This window comes from Eutrigla gurnardus (genome assembly GCF_963514095.1).
Source record: "Eutrigla gurnardus genome assembly, chromosome: 2".
In the NCBI taxonomy this organism is placed as follows: domain Eukaryota; kingdom Metazoa; phylum Chordata; class Actinopteri; order Perciformes; family Triglidae; genus Eutrigla; species Eutrigla gurnardus.
Window position 1 is genome coordinate 30,540,044 of NC_139916.1, and position 21,390 is coordinate 30,561,433.

The window sequence follows — 21,390 nt, forward strand, 5'->3', positions numbered from 1 at the left end:
ATCAGTCACATAAGCCACCATGGATACTTATGAAAGCAAATGATAACCACATTTAATGATTCAATGAGGTAATATGCAACATAATTTCAATGCACGTCACTAATTAATTAAGTGATTCTGTGAACTGCACGAATCATAGGCCAACACTTTTTTTGTTTGAAATGTGCTACAAGCGTAGCTGCACTCGCACTTTGTGAACTACTCTCACACAAGTATGCATGTGTATGTGGCCAGCCTATCAACCACCAACCGTTTTGTTAAATAATATATAATATTAATAATATTCTAATAACACGTTGAATTTTGACTCACCTTGGCTTTGAAGGCCATGAGTTTAAGGATCATCTCCACAGTGAAGAGCACAGTGAAGATGACGTTCAGCATGTCAGACAGGTGAGTCACGTGGTCTGATTGGTTACAGTGCTGTGGGGTAAAGAGGTACAGATACAAAGTGAGACTGTATTTAGTTGCAGTAGCATCTGCCATTACTTCAGCTTCAATCACTACTGCATGCTTTTCAAAAAGTGAAATTGAAATGTCACGTCATATTTGACGAATGAATATCTTGCCATATTATTCTTTACCATGTAAGTTGTCCAATAAACTTTAATAAAGATGTTTTAATTAATGTATTAATCTCCTAATTAGTTACATATCATGATATGGAAGTACACAAAAGCTGCTTTTGTTTCATCTCTGACATCAGTATTGATCTTCAGATGGATGCTTTTTTTCCAGTATGTCATCTTACAGTTTACAGCTATATAAGGGAACCCTTCTTGTTTTGGTCCCAAGCACTGATAACACACAAAAGTGTATATTGAACAGATAAGTCCTCTACATTTGGATTTATCATCACTATACAACAATAAATGGTACCATACTTCCAAAATGAAAATAAACAAAAGATTCCGACGTCAACACATTAGTTCCGCACCGCACCGCACCGCACCCCCCCCCCCCCCCCCCCCAGTCATATCTCTGTGGGGGGGCACACCACACACCACTGCTCTAATCTGTCAGCAACATGATCAATAGTGACAGACAGGCAGACAGACAGTGTATGTGTATGTTGTATTCATACCTGCATTCCCAGACACATTGTGTTGAGCATAATGAGGAGGAACATGAGGTACTCGAAGTAGCAGGAGGTGACAATGTACCACACCTGATACTGGTAGGGGTTCTTTGGAATATAACATCGCAGGGGTCGGGCCTTGAGAGCATACTGCACACACTGGCGCTGGAGGGATTAAAAAGAGATGCAGGTATTAGTTTTTACATTTACATTTAGCCAAACATCAACATCAACATCATCTTAGTTTAGTTTGTTTAAAAAAGTTTCCCTGGAAGCTTAATTGAGAGTGCAGATTAGTTGTATGGCAATGGAATTTTGTTGGAGACAGGTTTTTTTTATACATACCTGGTTTTTGTCCAGTTCACAGTTCTTATACTCCTGCTCTCCTTGCTCCTGGAAGGTGACGATGACGAAGCCAACAAATATATTCATCATGAAGAAGGCAATAAGGATGAGGTAGATGATGAAGAAGATTGATATGGCCACACGGTTGTTGTACACTGGACCTTTATCCTCTGAGTTTGAATCAATGGCTTTATATAGTAACCTGGGTAAATAACAAAAAAGTCCCAGATTCACTCACAAGAAGACAGAATACATCCCAAATCAATGCACCATTGACTAAACAACCTACATATACACTGGGAAGATGCTTCTTACAGCAGATTATTTCATTTTAAACTATAAATACTGAAATTAATAAATAACATATAAGGAACTACCACGGACAGATGATGACTCACTTTGGCCATCCTTCAAAGGTAGAAATGGTGAAGAGAGCCAGCATGCCATTGAGGATGTTGTCAAAGTTTAGTTCTGAGTTGATCCATTCCCTCTCATGGACCTCAAGTTCATGGAGTGCTCCTTCCTGGTACTTTATATACCAGCCTCTGAGTCACAAAGTGGAAGGGAAAGACACACAGACTTTTTAATACCACATAAAATGATTTTAATACCAGTAAAAACATGCATTAAGCTGAAATGTAATGCCGTAAGTTGGAATTTGAGACGAATATAACTGCCATTATAAAAAATTATGATAAAAGAAAATGTAGTAAATGGACCTGCATTTATATAGCGTCTTTCTAGATTTCCAACCACTCAAATCGCATTACACTACATATTCACCCATTCACACAGACATTCATACACTGATAAGTAGGGCTGTAACGACACACGTATCGAAACTGAAATCGCGACACTCTGATCCACGAACCTGTCTCGCGGTTGGAGAAGGCAGAATCATGACACAACTTCCAGCTATCAGTGCTACCAAGCGGCGTGTCATGTGACCACCCTCCAATCATGAGTCGCTAAACTTTTTGCAAGCAGCTGCTAGGCTGGGTGACGAAGTTGGCTACAAGAAGATGGCTAATGCCGGTAACCCTGATATTGCGGACCCTCCGAGCTCATTTAGGTCAGCAGTGTGGCAACACTGCCGGCTACCCGGTTGAGATTAAGGATGGCAGTCGTGTTGTGGACAAAACCCAAACCATTTGCCGTAAGTGTTTAAAGAAGCTTCCTCAAGTGACAGGCAACACGTCGAATATGCAAATGCATATCTTAAGGCACCATCCCGACATCGATTTGAGAGCAAAGAAACCCCAACAAAAATAACAATAGCCTACTCTCACTAATTTATTTCAAGCTAAATTGCCAGCCAATTCGGACCGGGCTCAAAAGATTACACGGCAATTGCATCATTCATGCCTCTGGACATGCGGCCCTTTTCGGTGGTGGAAAATGATGGGTTCAAGTTTTTACTTCGTGTGCTCGAGCCCCGTTATGAACCGCCAAGCCGGGCACATTTCTCACAAAGTGTGCTCCCAACCCTTTTCAATGAAACGAAATCGAAAATAGAAGAGGAACTGCGCAGTGCCGACTCCATAGCCATCACCACAGATGGATGGACGTCCCGTGCCACCGACAGCTACTTAACCATAACGGCACACTATGTTAATAACAATTGGGAAATTGCAAACCCCGTCCTCCAAACACGTGCCGTGTTTGAGAGCCATAAAAGCGACCATTTATCGGGGATACTTAAAGAAGCTGTGGCAGAGTGGAAGATCAGCAGATCAGACGTCCCCGTTCCCGTGACAACAGACAACGCCAGGAATATTGCCAATGCTGTCGGAGCGGCCGCATATTCGATGCTTTGCTCACACTGTCAATCTGGCTGCACAGAGAGGGATGGGCGTTCAAGAGATGTCCCGACTCCTCGGTAGAGTGAGGAAAGTGGTCGCGTTTTTCCACCGCAGCACAACAGCTGCATTTGTATTGACAGAGAAACAGGAGATGCTACAGCTGCCCTCACACAAGCTGGTCCAGGATGTCGCTACCAGGTGGAACTGAGCCACGACATGCTAGAGCGCTACCTTGAGCAGCAGGCGGCTATTTTCTCGGCATTAACAGATAAGAGTGTTAAGAAGAACATTAAAGACATCGTCACTCTGTCTGATGGTGATGTGAAACTAGCTGAGGACGTGGTACAGGTTCTCAAACCCCTTAAAACCGTGACGACCCTCATGAGCACTGAGCAGATGCAAACTATTTCAATGATCATGCCATTGAAACAAAGAATCCTGGCCTCCACGAAGCCCAGTGGCTCTGACTCAAAAGTTGTGAAAGACATCAAAGCTGCCATTGCACATGACTTCGAAGACAGATACCCTGATACAGATAGGGCACTAATTCAGTTTCTTCATGTGAGCACTGCACTTGACCCCCGTTTCAAATCGTTACCTTTCCTGGATGGGACCACCCAGGATGCAGTCTTCAAGAGCCTGACTGAGAGTATTATGGAAGACCGTTCACAGACTGTTCAGGTATTTGACTGTTTTAATATTAATTATTATAATATTATAATATAATATTAATTTAAATAAAGTTCTGTGTAAATCAGTTAGGCCCATTTAATTACTGCATTTTAGATCATAAAGGCTTAACTTTAGCTCTGCTGGATTTCATATTTTTGAACCTTAATTTTATCTAACATTATGTTGTTATGGGTTTTGTCTTTGTTAGGCCCAGACTTTCAGGGAGGAGACAGAGAGACAGAGGAACAATCAGAGATGGCCTCCAGCAGCAGTGACTGTCCTCCTCCAGCCAAAAGAGCACCAATGGCTCAACTGTTTGGAGACTTATTTCCAGTGGAACAGGCATCATCAAAGCCTTTGTCTCACGTGGTGGATGAGGAGGTGCAGCATTACAGAGCAGTGCAGAGCCTCTCAATAGAGTCAAATCCACTTGTGTGGTGGAAGGACAATCAGAACCAGTTTCCTCATTTAGCCAAGTTGGCTAAACGTTACCTTGGAATCCCAGCCACATCTTTCCCCAGTGAAAGGGTGTTTTCCACTGCAGGGGAAATTGTCACAGCACAGAGAGCAAGCCTCTCACCAGATAATGTGGACATGATGGTGTTTCTGAAGAAGAATTTCAAACTCTCTTGAATCCACTCCACTATGCAACGAGTTTGGTTTTCTTAAGAGGAAGAAGTTGTTCATTTGTTTACTTACAAGTTACTTGATTTGTGATTTACAGCACAGACAGCAAGTCTGTTACCTCAGTGTGTAAGCTATTTAATTTACTTTGTATATTTATATTTTATAGGTATATTATATTTTATATTTATAATTTTCATCATCTCCAAAATGGAGTTTAATTCCGTTTATTTTTCAACAGTATTAGTAATTTTATAGCTTTGGCTATTTATTTATTTTGCTCGTTATTGAGACCTTATCAAGTAAGGTCTCAATACCTTACTTGGTAGACCATAATACTGTTGTTAATCTTAAGTGTTCAAATCTCTCTAGTTTATAAAGATTTTAAAATGTTCTATTTTTATAGTATTTTATTTGTATGTTATATTTTATATTTATAACCATAACCAGACGATAATATTGTTCTTAATTATTGAAATGTTACATAAATAAAATGTTTAATTAAAAAAAACAACACTCTTCTTATCACCCCCCCACTAAAAAAAAAAATTGAGGTTTGTATCGAACCGTGGGTCAAAAATCGTGATACAAACCGAATCGTGAGTTTGGTGTATCGTTACAGCCCTACTGATAAGAGAGGCTGCCAACATGCAACATCACCCTTCTAATGATAGACAACAAAAAGTCCTTACTTGCATGTTTCCTCAGTCATTTTGTCAGGATCTGTGCAGGCATAGAACTTGCCCTGTGAAGGTAAGAAAAGTGGCAGACATTACCGAATACAGTGCTAAGCAACGGTTTTCTATTGTATTTCTTTGTCTTCTCACTTTGAAAAGTTGGACCCCAATGCAGGCAAACATGAAGTCCAGTAGCATGGTGACAAGTACAATATTTCCAATGGTCTTCACGGCAACAAATACACACTGGACGACATGCTGTAAAGACAGAGATATTACAGGTGATACATCAGGTCAGCATGATGATCATATACTAAGTATACTGATAGACAAGTTATACCTTGAGTCCCTTGGCTCTGTTGATGGCCCTCAGGGGTCGGAGTACCCTTAACACCCTGAGAATCTTCACCACAGAGATGGCACTAGATCTAGATGACACAAACACCATATTTACTGATGTTCCACTTTCAGGTTACGGCTCTAATATATTGTTGTTGAGGTTAATTTCTAGAAGACTCCACTTACTCCATGCCCATTGAGAGGAGCGATACACTGACCACCAGAAGATCCAAGATGTTAAAAGAGTTTCGACAGAAAGACCCTTCATGAAGAATGGCACCATATGTTGTCATCTGCAAAAGAATATACATTTTGAACACCACAACTATACGAACTAGTTCCTGATGTAAGTGTAACATATGTCTTATAAACAACCAACATTTTTTTATTGAATCTCATAGTTTTTAACACTGCCTTCGAGATGGCAATACCGATTCATGTAAAACATCGGAAAGATGAAAGATGAAATGTGATCATTATGATTATCTTAATTCTTAACACATCCCCCCAAAATGGTCTGCATGACACTAATGGTGATGAGAGACACAGCCTTTTTATGACAAACTCGTTTTGAAACCATTTTTAACCCTAACTCAATAGCCAACACTCACTTGACAGACACAACACACAGCTGTGACCCATTTAGTTTCGTTCTATCAATTTTGGCCATTTTCAATTGATATAAATAATACTCATGCTATTAAATAATATCACGAGCTGTCATCCTTGAATATTAATCATTTGGTAAGATCCTGATCGATGCATTTATATTTTATATATCCCCAGATGTCTAACATAAATACTAAGGCATATGCTTAGTTCATCTTTGTATTCTGAATATATATTTTTAATCTATTTAAAGGCTCCATATGTAAGAATGTGGCCAAAAACGGTACGACACTCAAATTCAAAACACTGCGGCGAGTCGTATCCGCCTCCCCCTCCACCCCCTCCCCTCCAGACTCGAGGTTGCCAGAGCTGTTGGCGTATCCTCCGTCAGCAAGCTGGATAGCGGCCGGATAACGAGTCGTTTTCCGTTTTTCGCTTCAAAATAAAAGAACAAAAAACGGAAAAATGACTCGTATCCCATTATTCGTTTTAAAAACGGAAAACGACTCGTTAACTGAGTACACCAGGAGTTTATTTAAAAGAACACTTGCCTGATAGCTTCTATCCTTGGCTGCTATGCTACCGCAGCGTAGACGCCACTTCCGTGTTTACCCAGCCGATGCCGTGACGCGAGTTACCCTCTGTACCATAGTGATAGTACTAAGCCATTCGGCTGATAGCGGCTATCTTGACCAATGCTGACCATCGCTAAAAATGCTTCCGAAGGGGTATTTGGCTGGATGTCATGGTGGAAATTACCTAGGGTGCATTTCACTCCGAACCATCACTTTAAGTTAAAAATTGTTTCCCAGCCATATAAATAATATTTTTATTGTAATGCATTTTTATTGTTATTTCACCCTTCCCTTCTTATCTGTGTATTTTTTGTATAGCTTACGTGCCATGACTACAAGTTTTTTCTTTTCAATTATTGTGTTGTGATTTGTATGATACTCTTTGGTGCTGTTTTGTGGATGAGATAGCCTAGCATTCAACATGGAAGAATTAAATATGCTTTGTAAGTTAACGAGTAATCATCACTGGTTAAATGAAAGAATTATTAAGATGGTAGTAGTTTGAGTTTTCACATTCCGCCACTGAAAGGATGAATGCTAAATTTGAGCTTTTGAGAAATAACGCCAAAATCTTTTTTCTCCTTTGTCTATCCCTGTGCACGTTCAATTTAGAAATGGGGAATTCCTACTGAAAATAGGACAACCAAAAATGTGATGTAAAAAGATCCCAAATTGAGACAAGGCAGAGACAAGTAAAGGGTTTATGGAATACCAGAAGAAAAAGAGGGCACCTATATGATTGGCTTTCTCGATAACTTGCTGAAAAGTGCGCTCAACCTTCACCACCAAAGCCCAATCACCTGCAGGCCCCGATCAATAGGAGCCAAATTCTGGAGCTACCAGATGAAGGAAGAGGTGCTCCAGACAGCATGACACAAAAAGCTGTTGTTGATACCAATGTGGGCAGCTGTGGCTCAGAGGTAGAGTTGTCCTCCAATTGGACCACCCCCGAAGGCTGTGCCATCGGCGTGTGAATGTGCATGGATGAGTTACACTAGATCGAGCCTATGCTATGCATGTGATTGCCATAATTTTCATAATTATTCAGGGACACATCAGAGTTCTCTATGATTCTCCATGCCTCTAGAGGTTTTTTCTTTAATTTGTCACCCATCTGATCAACAATAATAACTGTGGTACCTGTAATTACCTTGAGCACGATTTCCGCTGTGAACACTGAAGTGAAGACAATATCAGCATAGGCCAACACCTAAAAACATCAAATTATTTGTAATATCAATAACGGTATAATATCTGTACTTAATGCTGACAATTTGAATGAAAACTAACAGTGTAACTTAAATATTTAAATTGCAATGGTAGAGACATTGACTTTTCACCTGGTTCCTGAAGGACATGGGGTCGATGGGATCCTCAGCAGCTAAAGAAATAGATGACAGCAGGATGAAGAGGAGTATGATGTTGGTGAAGGTAGTTGCATTGATAATACGATGGCAGAGCTTCCGGAACCTGAAATGGGTTAAAAGATACGTTCATGACAATGACGGAATTATCCATGCAGACAAGGTCACATATCAAAAAGCTAATCAGGAACCATAGGTTAAGTGACAATATGGCACCCTGGATCGAGCTATTGCACTTGACAGAAGGACTTGATACCGCAACGACAGAGCGCAAGACTCTTTTAAGGAGAGGAGAGGTGCACTCCGAGTATATTAATGATGCTTGGTGCTCAATTATTGTCAAATACATATACTGATACTATGTTGAACTGCTATGGTTTATCAGCTATATCTAGTGGAAGATTAAGACCATTGTGTCATATTGACTTGAGACTGTGCTGTTATGTGATATTGTTTACTGATTTATGTGTGTGTGTGTGTGTGTGTGTGTTAGGATGTTGCAGTTTGACCTTGTTTCACAAGTATAGGCACATCAGAATCCTTCTGTTACATAACGTTACAATAGGTGTTGCTTGTTCTTTCTTTTTCCGGCTAATAAAAACAGTCACTGGATAAAACACATCAGATAAGTTAACGTTATATTTGTGATAAAACATAGCTTAGTTAGCTAGCTAAGCTGCATTGGTGACGTACATTGTGTGAGACGAGAAACTCACTTGTTTCAAACTCAATTAAACTATGACAAACCAATGATAAAACAAGACTTTCTGGACTTAAAATGACGTGTAATTCATGGTAAAATTAAAATGGAATGAAATAATCTTTTCATCTATACATTGACCACAGTTCATATTATTTCCAAATTAAGTTCCCATGGAGGTCTCTATTCTGTAATTTTGTGTGAATGTGTCGGGTCAAATTTAAATAATACTTCACATGTATTATCATTTTTTGCTTTTTTGGATTGTTGAGAAAAGTGATCCCCGATCCTCAGTCAAATTTCAATGTATGTATTATCACAACATTTTCATCACTATCAACCCCCAACAATTACCAGCATCATACTTATTCTGAGGTCCAAAGATAAAAAATGAGCTTGCTTCTGGCATTGGCACCGCTTCCTCCTTCAGCTGCAGATCTGCCATTGGACGAGGTCTAGGACTTTCTGGGATTTCAGGATCCTCTTCCTCATCATCACCTAGACAACATAAATAATTAGGCCTTTCTTACCTCTTGCATTGAAATAATGATAAACAGTACAGTACAGAGTAATTTGGGATTTACCAGGAAAGTCTGCTGGAGGGAAAGGGTCTTTGATCTCATTGACATGAGACTCAAATTCATCAATTTTGAGCTGCATTTGAAAATAAAACAGTTGCATGGTATAAAATGATACATTTAAATTCTGGACAAGTGCTCTTGGATGCCTCACCTTGGCAGTAGTAGGGATGCCCTCTACACCCTTGGCCCTTTGCTCAGCCAACTTCTTTGCCAGATTTGCTTTCTCTTCGGAAGCCTTGTCAGGCATGTTGGCCCTAGAAAAAAACAGACTGTCTGAAGAAAAACTGCAGTATTTTACAACTTGAATCGTCATGTTCTGATAAATACAACTATTTCTGTCACATTGTATTTGGAAAGTATATTGTTGGAAGTATGGACATGAGTGTGCTGAATGGAAATTATTTTTTCTTAGGTCTGATATAAAATAGCCAACGTCCCATCAGGCTGGATGAATAATGCATCCAGGTCAACCTGTGGGTTCTCTCCAGGATATATACCTCGGATCCACAGTTGTCTTGCCACATTGTTCAGTAGACTTTCTCAAGTTAATATTTGTGAAGTCTTGTCCTATGAAGGCCTGTGCCTCAGGTCCATATTTTGCCAGTACCAGTAAGGTGTGGTTGTCACACTCATTATATATCCCTACTAGAGGGTGGTGTCTCCCAAATTTTGGTATGGAAATTTACAGGATTGGGGTCAGAGTTCACCTACATAGTCTCCGGGTACATTTTAAGAACTGTCTCAGTTATTTATTTTGGCCTCTCTCCCATTGAAGTCAGCAAACTGGCACACAGCATTTCAATGCACAATAATGTTGCTGTCTGCACAAACTGGGCAGAGAAGGAGATGGGCAGACTGCTTCTCTGGGTTTCTGAAAGGACACTGATCGATTTCCATCAGGACCCCGGAGGCCACTAGCCTAGCACGTGCCAGTGCTTTTAATAAGCACAACATGGGCCATTTCTTCACCCACTTGGAGGAGGTGATTACTGGATACAAGTTTAAGCCCAAGTCGGTGTGGATGAAATGGGTATCACCACTGTCTACAAGCCAAATAAGGTGGTAGCCAGGAGAGGCTACAAACAAGTCGGGTCTTTGAAAGAGAGGAACCCTGGTGACACTCTACTGTGCTTTCTCCGCAACCTGGAACAGTATCCCCCCATTCTTCCCCCGGGTGAACTTCTACAACCATGTTTTACTTTCTGGTATTCTTGGAGACAGCATTTGCACCTGCTTCAACGACAGACCGAGCAGAGCCCAGTGCACCCCACCACTCCTGCCCCAGAGCCATCCACTAGTTCTGGACAGAGACTAGTGACTCCAGAGAGCTGAGGCCTTATCCAAAGGCTGCAGCCAGGAAAGGAACCCAAACCCGAAAGAAAATGTCAAGCTGTATCCTCAAGCATGCAAAAGTAAAAAGGGCCACAAAATCAAAACGACCCAGTGCATCCCAGCCTAAACCAGCTGCAAAGTCTATTTTGTGTTAAGATGCATTATGTCGGCCTATTTGTCAACTTGTCAATGGAATGAAACTTTCAAATTTAGTTCTGCCGTTTTGCCTTCTTTTTAAGATTTTTCTCATTAAAATAACATTGTGACAAACAACCCCATCGATGTATGACAACCATCCCTGTGATGGGTTGGTTGTTACAATGTGTCTTTGATAGTTAGATAGATAGATAAACAGGTGGATTGTCTCCACCTGTTTCCCATTATCCCTCTGTGTATTTAAGTCTGCGTCTACCCTTGTCTTGGGCCAGTGGGTTTCGTCTATCATCTCATGTCATGATCCTCCTGCTCCACGAAGTTTGTATTTTTGCGTTCCTTTTTTCATGTGCATTTAATTTCATAGCCACGTTGTTTTTCCTTCCTGTGGAGCGATCTTTTGTTTATACTTTTTTAAATAGCGTAGTTTAAGTTTGTAGCCAAGTTGTTGTTTTTTTTTACACTTTTTATGAATAAAAGCCTGTTTAACCTGCCTCTGCCCTGCATCTGAGTCCTCCCTCCTTGCCCAACCCTGACATAACGAACTTGCCAGTATGGACTCGGCAGGGGTCAGGCAGTTTGTGGAACTTCTCCAGGCCCGAGAAGTCTGCATGTCCTGCCTGGAAGAGTTCCAGACAGTGATGGTGTCCCACCTCGGACATCTTTCGGCACGGCTGCAGGTCTTGCAGGAGCACATAGCTCCACCGATCACAGCCAAGCTACCGGCCTCAGCCCATGCCTCATCCACAGCCATGCTACCAGACCATGCCTCAGCCACAGCCATGCTACCAGACCATGCCTCAGCCACAGCGATGCTATCAGCCCATGCCTCAGTCACAGCCATGCTACCAGCCCATGCCATGTCCAGACAGAGATGTCAGCCAGACAGTCCGAGATGCGAGTTGCAATGTGAGTGTCAGAGGTTGGGGCAAAAGAGAGGAACAGCTGGGTGTCATCTGCGTAGCAATGGTAGGAGAATCCATGCGATGTAATAACAGAACCTAGTGGTGTATAGTGAGAACAGAAGCGGTCCTAATACTGAGCCTTTAGGGACACCCGTGTCCAGAGAACAGGGTTTGGACATAGAGCCATTCCATGCGACCTGAAAGGTGCGATTTGTCAGGTATGATGTAAACCAGGTGAGAGCAGAGTCAGTTATGCCAAGTTCTGCCAGACTGGAGAGGAGGATTTGGTGGTTGACTGTGTCGAATGCAGCAGATAGGTCGAGGAGAATGAGAACGGAGAAGTGGGATGAGGCTCTGGCGTCTTGCAGGGACTCGGTCACTGTGACGAGGGCCGTCTCAGTGGAGTGAGCAGTCCTGAATCCTGATTGATTAGGGTCAAGGAGGTTGTTCTGCGAGAGATAGGATGACAGTTGGTTGTAGGCGGCACGTTCCAAGGTTTTAGAGAGGAATGATAGAAGAGATACAGGTCTGTAGCTTTGGATATCAGTAGCGTCTAGGGTGGGTTTCACTGTAGCTGTCTTAAAAGCTGCTGGAATGACACCTGAGGTGAGGGAGGAGTTGATCAGGGTGCAGAGGAATGGCAAGATGTCGTGTGAGATGTCCTGGAGAAGAGAGGAGGGAATCGAGTCAAGGGAGCAGGTGGTGGCACGGTTAGATGTAACAAGTGCGTGAATGTCTTCAGAGGTGAGGGGGCTAAAGCTGGTAAGGCCATCAGAGTTGAGAGTTCGGGGAGATGTTTTCTGGGAGGGAATAGGCGTGAATGAGGAGCTGATGTCATATACTTTCTTGGTAAAGTAAGTTGCAAAGTCATCAGCAGTAAGGGAGGAAGGAGGAGGAGGGGTAGGAGGGGTGAGGAGGGAGGAGAACATGGAGAAGAGTTTCCTGGGGTTGGAGGCGGAAGAGTTGATCTTTGCCAGGTAGAAGGCAGATTTAGCTGCTGAAACAGTTGAGGTGAAGTCAGAGAGGAGGTGGTGGTAGTGAGCAAGGTCCTCGTGCTGGCCCGATTTCTTCCATTTTCTCTCTGACGCTCGCAACAATGATCTGTTGGTTCGCAGGGGTTCAGACAGCCAGGGAGGGGAGGGAGATGATTGCGTAGGTCGTGAGATTGGGGGACAGAGAGTGTCCAAAGAAGAGGAGAGTGAGGACATCAGGATGGAGAAGGCTTCCTCAGTAGGCATTAAGGAGAACTGTTCTGAGGATGGTAGTGAGGAAATAACAGTTGAGGAGAGAGCGGAGGGAGTGAGGGATTTCAGGTTGCGGCGGCTGATGACAGTTCGAGGCGTAGAGGGGAGGGATGTGGTGGGCTTCATGGGGAGGGAGAAAGTCAAAAAGTGGTAGTCGGACACGGTGAGCAGGGTAACAGAGAGTGCCGAGATGCCACAGGATCTTGTGAAGACAAGGTCAAGTTGGTTCCCGGCCCGGTGAGTTGGTGGAGAGGGGGAGAGTGTAAGGTCAAATGCGGAAAAGAAGTCAATTAATTCAGATGAATGCAGCTTTCCCGGGTGGATGTTGAAGTCACCGAGGACGACGAGTGGTGTGCCATCATCAGGGGAGCAGCTCAGGAGGGCATCCATCTCATCTAAAAAGTCACAGAGAGGACCGGGTGGGCGATAGATCACTATGATGTTGAGCTTGAAGATAGGAAGGGTGACAGAGACGGCGTGGAATTCAAGTGTAGATCGGGGTAGGTGGTCCAGAGGAAGGACCTGGTAGGACCATCTCGGTGAGATGAGGAGCCCAGTTCCTCCTCCTCGCCCCGTTCGTCTAGGGGAGTGTGAAAACGAGTAGGCAGTTGAAAGGGCAGCTGGAGTGGCAGTGTTTTCTGGGGTGATCCAGGTCTCCGTGAGGTCCAGGAAGTGGAGAGTCTGTAGGGAGGCATAGGCTGAAATGGTGTCCGCCTTCTTGACTGCAGACTGGCAGTTCCACAGCCCCCCTAGTACTTAAGTTAGTACAAGTTCCTTACCGGTGGAGAATGGTGGGTAGCAGAGATTGGATGGGTTACAGCCTCGAGTGAAGGGTCTCTGGTAAAATCTTCTCCAGTGTGATGTCCTGACTGGGATAAGACACATGGCTGCGCTGGGGGGGGGGGGGGGGGGGTTGAGATGTTATGACCATGCCTCAGCCATGCTACCAGACCATGCCTCAGCCATGCTACCAGACCATGCCTCAGCCACAGCCATGCTACCAGCTCTTGCCTCAGTCACAGCCATGCTGTCCTCTCTCCTTGCCCAAGCCTGACAATTTGGCTGCCAGCTGTCAGGGAACTAATTCCCAGTCAGCTTCCAGCAACTGGAGTCTGCCCTGTTCCTCCTGGGAAATTATTATATATGTTTGTTTGCCATGGAGCTCATTACCTGCAATAGCCCTATTGTACTATTGTGGAGTGATGCCAACTACCTGTTGGCCAACAATTGGTGACGGCCTTGATGGAACATGGCATGGAAAGCAAAACAAAATCAAACAAGCTAGACTTTTTGTTGGGACTTCATGAGGCTTCCCAGACATGGCATCGGTTGTTGTCTACTATTAAACACTACATGGTAAAAAAAACATTGATTGGCACTCATCCTTCTAATCTGAGCCAACATGGCTGTCAGGATAGAGTCACCTGTTATTGTTAAGTCCCATCCAGGCACTCACGTAAGGAAGACTTACCTGAGGGCTTTCTTGCGTTTTTTGTCCTCTGCTTTCTCTTTCTGTGCCAAAGTCAGAGACTCGGCCTCGGCCAAGTTATCAACAGCGATGGCTAGGAAGACATTTAGAAGGATGACTGAATGACCAGGGAGTCAAAGATGATGACGATTTGATTTGAATGGAAATTCTGGTTGTCAAGGTTGGAATTCAGTGTTGGTTTACACACACACACACACACACACATACACTCTATAAGGATACAGTTTCCACAGACAAAGAGGATGATGAAGTAGATGCTGACGAGGATACCAGGCATGCTGGGTCCCTCATGAGCCATGATACCATCGTACATGACAGCATTCCAGTCCTCACCTGTCAGGATCTGAAACAGATATAATTTATCAATTCTAAAAATTTTGCAAATCATTGTGATGTATGTCAACTTTTGGGGGAAATCATAGTTTTATGATTAGTGGTTGTGACTGTACCTGAAACACAGTGATGAGAGCCTGAGGGAAGCTGTCGAAGGTGCTGCGTGGTTTGGATTGATTGGGGAAGTTGAACTTTCCTCCAAACACCTGCATACCCAGCAGGGAGAAGATGACGATGAACAGAAAGAGCAGAAGCAGCAAGCAGGCGATAGACCGGACCGAGTTCAAGAGGGAAGCCACCAGATTACTGAGAGACGTCCAGTATCTAAGAGACACAACATCAAGTGAACCAAGTCATCAGTTATTCAGCGACAACAGAGGATTTATATTTGGCCTTATTTAAGAAATTAAATGTCAGCAGTAATTTGTCGAACTGTAAAATGTTATGCGACACATCTTGGTCACGATACTTTCATAAAACAACCACAGTCAAAGTAGTTGTTTTTTCATACAGTATTTGAGCGCCAGATTAAAGATCACATCATTTGGTTCATTAAGCCACAGTACTCTAAACATAACACTGTTTCTTTGCTTGCATCATGTCTGCAGGACAATTAATTAAACCACATCTCCAGTGTGCTCCGTGCTTCAGGAGAACTGAAGGATCAGCAATCAAGTGAAACCTAACAATAAGACGAAGATTATTCAAGGGTGAAACACAAAACTGTCAGTAAGGAATTATAAGAGACCAGCCTGATTTGAACAACACAGTTAATGAAAACATCATACACAATTACATACACATTGCACACAATAGCTAAAAGCAATCACACCTGGTGACTTTGAGCAGGCGGAGTAGGCGTATGCAGCGCAGCACAGAGATGCCCATGACTGACATGAAGCCCATGTGGACCAGGATGAGTTCCATAATGCCAGTGGACACGACAAAGCAGTCAAAGCGATTGAAGAGAGACATGAAGTAAGAGGGCAAACCAAGAGCATACATCTTCATGAGCATCTCCAGAGCGAACATTGACAGCAGGAGCTTATTGGCATTGTCTGTTGATGGATGGGGCCAACAGAATGAAGAGAAAGACAGAATCAGACAAATATTGTATCGTACATTTGTTGTGGTAATTCTAATCATTTTGAACCCTGGAAAACAGTTCATAAAGTGATTCATTATATTTTACAGAAAGTAACAATGTTCTGTTTTATATATATGTAATTAAAGAGATATGTTTTAATTACCACAACATAGGTTTTCGTAAAAACAGGATTAGGCTTAAAATAACTACATTCAGTTAGATTTAGGCTACAAAACCAATATTTAAACAACAAAAAATGTTAGTTAGGTTTCGGAAAACATGCTTAGCCTGAAAATAACTACATACGGTTTAGGGAACAAAACCAATGTTTGGCTTCGGCAACAAAACCTCATAGTTAGGTTGAGGAAAACTGGCACAAACGACAAAGCACGTTTCCTGATGTTAAACGCAGAAAAAATGATGTAAAAATAAAGTTATTGTACTTGAAACAGTCCATCCATCCATCCATTGTCTACCGCTTATCCTGTATTCAGGGTCGCGGGGGGGCTGGAGCCGATCCCAGCTGTCATTGGGTGAAGGCAGGGTACACCCTGGACAGGTAACCAGTCTATCGCCGGGCATACATGTAGAGACAGACAGGTAGCCAGTCTATCACAGGGCCGACATGTAGAGACAGACAACCATTCACGCTCGCATTCAAACCTAAGGGCAATTTAGAGTCACCAATGAACCTATCCCCATCCTGCATGTCTTTGGACTGTGGGAGGAAGCCGGAGAACCCGGAGAGAACCCACGCTCACACGGGGAGAACATGCAAACTCCACACAGAAGGAGCCCGAACCCGACCCGGGAATCGAACCCAGGACCCTCTCGCTGTGAGGCGATAGTGCTACCCACTACAGCCTGAAACAATTTATCTACTGATATAATTACTCAAGATGGTATTGCCCTGTCCTTTCAGTGCCACTATAAAGAATCTCAGAGTTATCAGGATACGTCCATTAACTCCCACATGAAACAAACTTCAAGAACACTTAAATCTTTTCTTCATCTATGTCTGTTATATCTCTTCCATCCGTCAATCACCTTCCGTTTATCCGATGGTCGGGTTGCGGTGGCAGCAGGCTAAGCAGGGCATTCCAGGCATCCCTCTCCCCAGCAACACTCACCAGCTCCCAGCTCTTTCTCTATGGTGCTCCCTTGCCAGCTGGGATATATAATCCCTCCAGCGGGTCCTGGGTATGCCCAGGAATCTCCGCCCAGTTGGACGCGCCCAAAAACCTCCTGAGGGAGCCATCCAGGAGGCATCCTAATCAGATGCCCTAATCACCTCAGCTTTCCCAGGGAGGCTGAGCAGTGTGATTCCTCGGTAATTCGAGCTTACCCCCCGGTCCCCTTTTTTTAAAAATGGGGACCACCACCCTGGTCTGCCACTCCACAGGCACTGTACCCGCCCTCCACGCAACATTAAAGAGACATGTCAGCATGACAGCCCCACAATGGCCAGAGCCTTTAACATCTCGATCAGACAGCTGCAGTTAATTCAGAACACTGCTGCTCAAGTCCTCCCTAAGACCAAAAAAGTAGATCATATTACTCCGGTTCTCAGATCTTTACACTGGTTTCCTGTCTGTCAAAGTTTTGATTGAAGTTTTGAAGAATTGATTTCAAAATACTATTGTTGGTTTACAAAGTACTGAATGGTTTAGGATCAAAATAGCTATGAATCATCTCAGATGGTCTGGGACAGGTCTGCTCTGTGTCCCCAGAGTCATAGAGATGACATAGAGAGGCAGCATTCAGTTTTTAAGCAGCACATATCATAACTCCCAGAAAACTGCAGGTCTGCTGCAAATCTGAGCTCTTTATAATCAAGACTGAAAACTTTTCTGTTTGCCGCTGCATTTCACTAAACAATACAATTCATGAACTGCTTATACTGCACTGTAATTTATATTGTTTTTTTTTTTATTTTATTTGCTTGTTTTAATGTTTTTTTCCCGAATGTGTTTATTGTTTTATGTAAAGTACTTTGAATTGCCTTGTTGTTGAAAGGTGATATACAAATAAAATTGCCTTGCCTTGGCTTCAGACAGAAACTACGAAAAGAGATCACATTACTCCTGTATTAGGTTCTTTGCACTGGCTCCCTCCTCCTCACTGAAGAAACCCTTTATGGTCAGGCACCATCAAAACTTAAAGAGCTCCTAGTACCTGTTATCCCACAAGAACACGGCACTCCCAGAATGCCGGGTTACTGGTGGTTCCTAGAGTCTCCAAAAGTAGAATGAGAGCCAAAGCCTTCAGCTATCAAGGTCCCCTCTTGTGGAAGGAGCAATCAATTTCAGTCTGAGAGGCTGACATCCCCACATTTAATAATAATTTTAATAATAACAATAATAATACATTTTATGTGTATAGCACTTTTAAAAGTTCTCAAAGACACCTTACATAAAGAAAAAGAAAAACAACACAAAAGGTTGTGGACGGCTTTGTAGGTGAGCAGAAGGAATTTGAAGTGGATTTGTTGTGGGACAGGGAGCCAGTGGAGTTTCTCGAGGACGGAGGTGATATGGTCACGGGAGCGAGAATGGCAAATGGGCAGCAGAGTTCTGGATGTATCTGAGTTTATTGAGGATGTTGGATGATGAACCGTAGAGAATGCTGTTACAGTAGTCGATTCTGGATGTGATGAAAGCATGGATCAGGGTTTCAGCAGCAGAGAAGGAGAGTGATGGATGGAGACGAGCTATGTTTTTAAGGTGGAAGAAGGCCGTTCTGGTGATTTGACTGACGTTGTTTTTCAATTGAAAGGTTGCTGTCGAAAATGACTCCAAGGTTGTGGATGGTAGGGGAGGGAGACAGAGTAGAGTTGTCAATGGTGAGGCAGAAGTCGTGTGTGGTTTTGGTGAGAGATTTGGGAACTATGATGATCATATGAGATTTATTACAGTGGAGTTGAAGAAAATTGGCTTGCATCCATGATTTAATTTCTGTGAGGCAGCTTTGAGATGCAGAGGTAATGGATTTGGTGGAGAGTTAAGACTAAACTTATGACTTTCTTCTTCAATAACGTTTATACTTAGGTCTGGCCCTGACTTGCCTTGGACCATTCCTTGGGCTGCTATTGGCCTCGACTGCCGGGCGACTTATTATGATACACTATCCTCTATCTTCTTCTTACTCTACATATGTATCATTAATCTTCCATTAATGCTCATTACTAACTTGACTTATTCCCTGTAGTCTCTGTGCTTTCTCTCTTTGCAGGTTTTCCATGAATCTGGGTAACACCTGAACCGTGGTTGTGCCTGCTGCCATGGCCCTCTGCTACTATTAATGATATTTCTGTTATTATATGATGTTACTAATATTGGTTTATTTAACATCATTCTATTACACCCATTGCTGATGTTATTATTAGTCGTAATAATTTTCACTTTTATATATTCCATTACTGTTACACACTGCTCTGAATACATTTATGAGTTCTGGATTAACTATGTTGTAATTATTGTGTTATGTATTCTGTACACATGACATGTATTGCACTTCTGTCCATCTTGAGAGAAGATTTAAAAAGAAAAAACTCTACATTCAATTTTACAATCATCTCTCATTAGATGTCTGGATTTCAAGGATGAGAAAGAGCCATATTGCACTGCATTCACAATCATGCTTTTCAAAATACAGGTCCACACAGTGCAACACACAGTGTTAAGTGTTTCTTATGCCCTTAGTGAAGAAAACGGTCATGTAATAAACACGGAACGAAATGCATTAAGGTGTTCATAAGGTGTACAATGCTCTGACCTTGCCAGTTTGTGAGTCCCTGTGACTGTTTGTGGTGTTCCGTTGCAATGGCCAGAGTATTAAGGAAGACGAGCATGATCACCCACCAGTAGAACAGTTTGGACTTCACATGCACTCTGCATTTACGACGTAACCAACGGTTCCACTTTCGAGCCAGCTTACTGCACAAAAAGGAAATAATTAGTGGAATGAAGAGAAATGCTGAGTCTTTGTAATGGCCTGAAAGAAAGAGATCAAATATAGATGATGCTAGTATTATTGATTACTGCATGCCATTGATGTTCACAAAAACAAATCAGCAATAAAAGAGAGCAAAGAGTAAAAAAGAGCAACAGGAATTATTATGTGTTGCTAACCATTCCTGCTTTAGCTTCATGACTGTTGATGACAAACACAGGAGATACTCCTGCCATGTTTACTCATGGGAAGACTGAATCCTACACTTTACATTACTACTGCTTGATAAATTTACTCCTAATTCCTTCTCTGCGCTAATTGCAAACACCTGACACATCTGTCATGATGGCCCTTTCAATTAGCTTACGCTTGTGCTAATGATCATCGCCAGTGCTAATAGTAATTGCTAATGCTAATCACTTGCATGCCCTCATTTCTTACACTGACAAAAAAACATTTGTGTGTGAATTTATAAGAAAAAACTACTACTAATGATGAGATAAAATAAGACATTTTATAGTTTGTTAACAAGCAACCCTACTGACTAATAATAGACGATCAGCTGCATTGTATCCATTTTGCTGACACTTCCAGTCTCTGATACTCCATTTTCCATGGTGAGCAGTCCTGATGAAAAGACACAAATACACACACAGTAGAGATCTTTTTTACAAACATGTTTAGCAGATTAGTTCATTTGTCAGGCCTACATGGAATCTTTGAATAACAATGTGAAGGGGACATACAGCTCTTCTTCTCACCCCAAACTCAGCGAATCAGGGCCTGTGTCCACAGGCCCTGATAACTAGTGTTACTAGCCTAGCCTAGTCATCCCTCACCTGTTTGTTTAGCCTTTTAGCTTGTTAGCTAGTCGTGACTTGATAGCATAGCATCCTATTTAATATTGGTAAATGAGGAGAGCTGATGGCAAAACATGGCATTGAGCTAATTTACCACCACTATCACATATTAGTTAGCATAACACTGAAATCCATTTGACATCTCCTGGGGTGTATTCCAGAAAGCAGGTTTTGCTAAAACTCTGAGTTTGTTAACCCTGATGGGATGCCCTTTCCTCTCCAGCCCACGATATGGAAGCAAATGTGATTCTAGCAGCCTCACGTAGGGAGAATATTTTGATTACTTAGTAGAAATTTTTTTTTGTGATTACTATCACATATCTAACAATATTCTTACAACTTACATTTTCAACATTTCATATCGTGGACATAATCTGCGACCAAATTCTTTGCAGAGATCTTTAAAGTTTTTGCAAATGGGTGTTTTCTGAAATGTTTAAGGAAATTTCTCTGTTGAAATAGCCTGTTACATAAATATTTGTGGTGGGCCGTTATCGGCGTTAACGTGCTGTGTTAACGCAACACCCTTATCGGGCGATAAAAAAAATATCCGGCCCATGAAGGAATATTTACTGGCCCGTTTAGTGAAAAAGAAAACGTAAAAAAATGCTGGCAGTATAGTGGCCGATATGAGCTGCCCTCTCTCATCTCCACGCAGCAGTGTAGACTT

General features: G+C 42.4%; 1 protein-coding gene across 1 annotated transcript in view; it reads right to left on the reverse strand.

The window, feature by feature from the left end:
• cacna1sa (calcium channel, voltage-dependent, L type, alpha 1S subunit, a) overlaps window positions 1-21,390 on the reverse strand; it is a 95,922-nt gene that overhangs the window by 25,293 nt on the left and 49,239 nt on the right. Inside the window, exons 9-27 of the mRNA XM_084025240.1 lie at window positions 20,406-20,487; window positions 19,684-19,844; window positions 15,655-15,880; window positions 14,939-15,146; window positions 14,712-14,832; window positions 14,472-14,586; window positions 9,518-9,620; window positions 9,370-9,439; window positions 9,151-9,283; window positions 8,062-8,191; window positions 7,872-7,931; window positions 5,724-5,830; window positions 5,539-5,626; window positions 5,349-5,456; window positions 5,214-5,266; window positions 1,822-1,968; window positions 1,424-1,625; window positions 1,085-1,243; window positions 313-423 (exon numbers count right to left, since the gene is read on the reverse strand). Coding sequence (XP_083881366.1) covers window positions 313-423; window positions 1,085-1,243; window positions 1,424-1,625; window positions 1,822-1,968; window positions 5,214-5,266; window positions 5,349-5,456; window positions 5,539-5,626; window positions 5,724-5,830; window positions 7,872-7,931; window positions 8,062-8,191; window positions 9,151-9,283; window positions 9,370-9,439; window positions 9,518-9,620; window positions 14,472-14,586; window positions 14,712-14,832; window positions 14,939-15,146; window positions 15,655-15,880; window positions 19,684-19,844; window positions 20,406-20,487 — 2,384 coding nt within the window. The remainder of the gene's footprint in view (window positions 1-312; window positions 424-1,084; window positions 1,244-1,423; window positions 1,626-1,821; window positions 1,969-5,213; window positions 5,267-5,348; window positions 5,457-5,538; window positions 5,627-5,723; window positions 5,831-7,871; window positions 7,932-8,061; window positions 8,192-9,150; window positions 9,284-9,369; window positions 9,440-9,517; window positions 9,621-14,471; window positions 14,587-14,711; window positions 14,833-14,938; window positions 15,147-15,654; window positions 15,881-19,683; window positions 19,845-20,405; window positions 20,488-21,390) is intronic.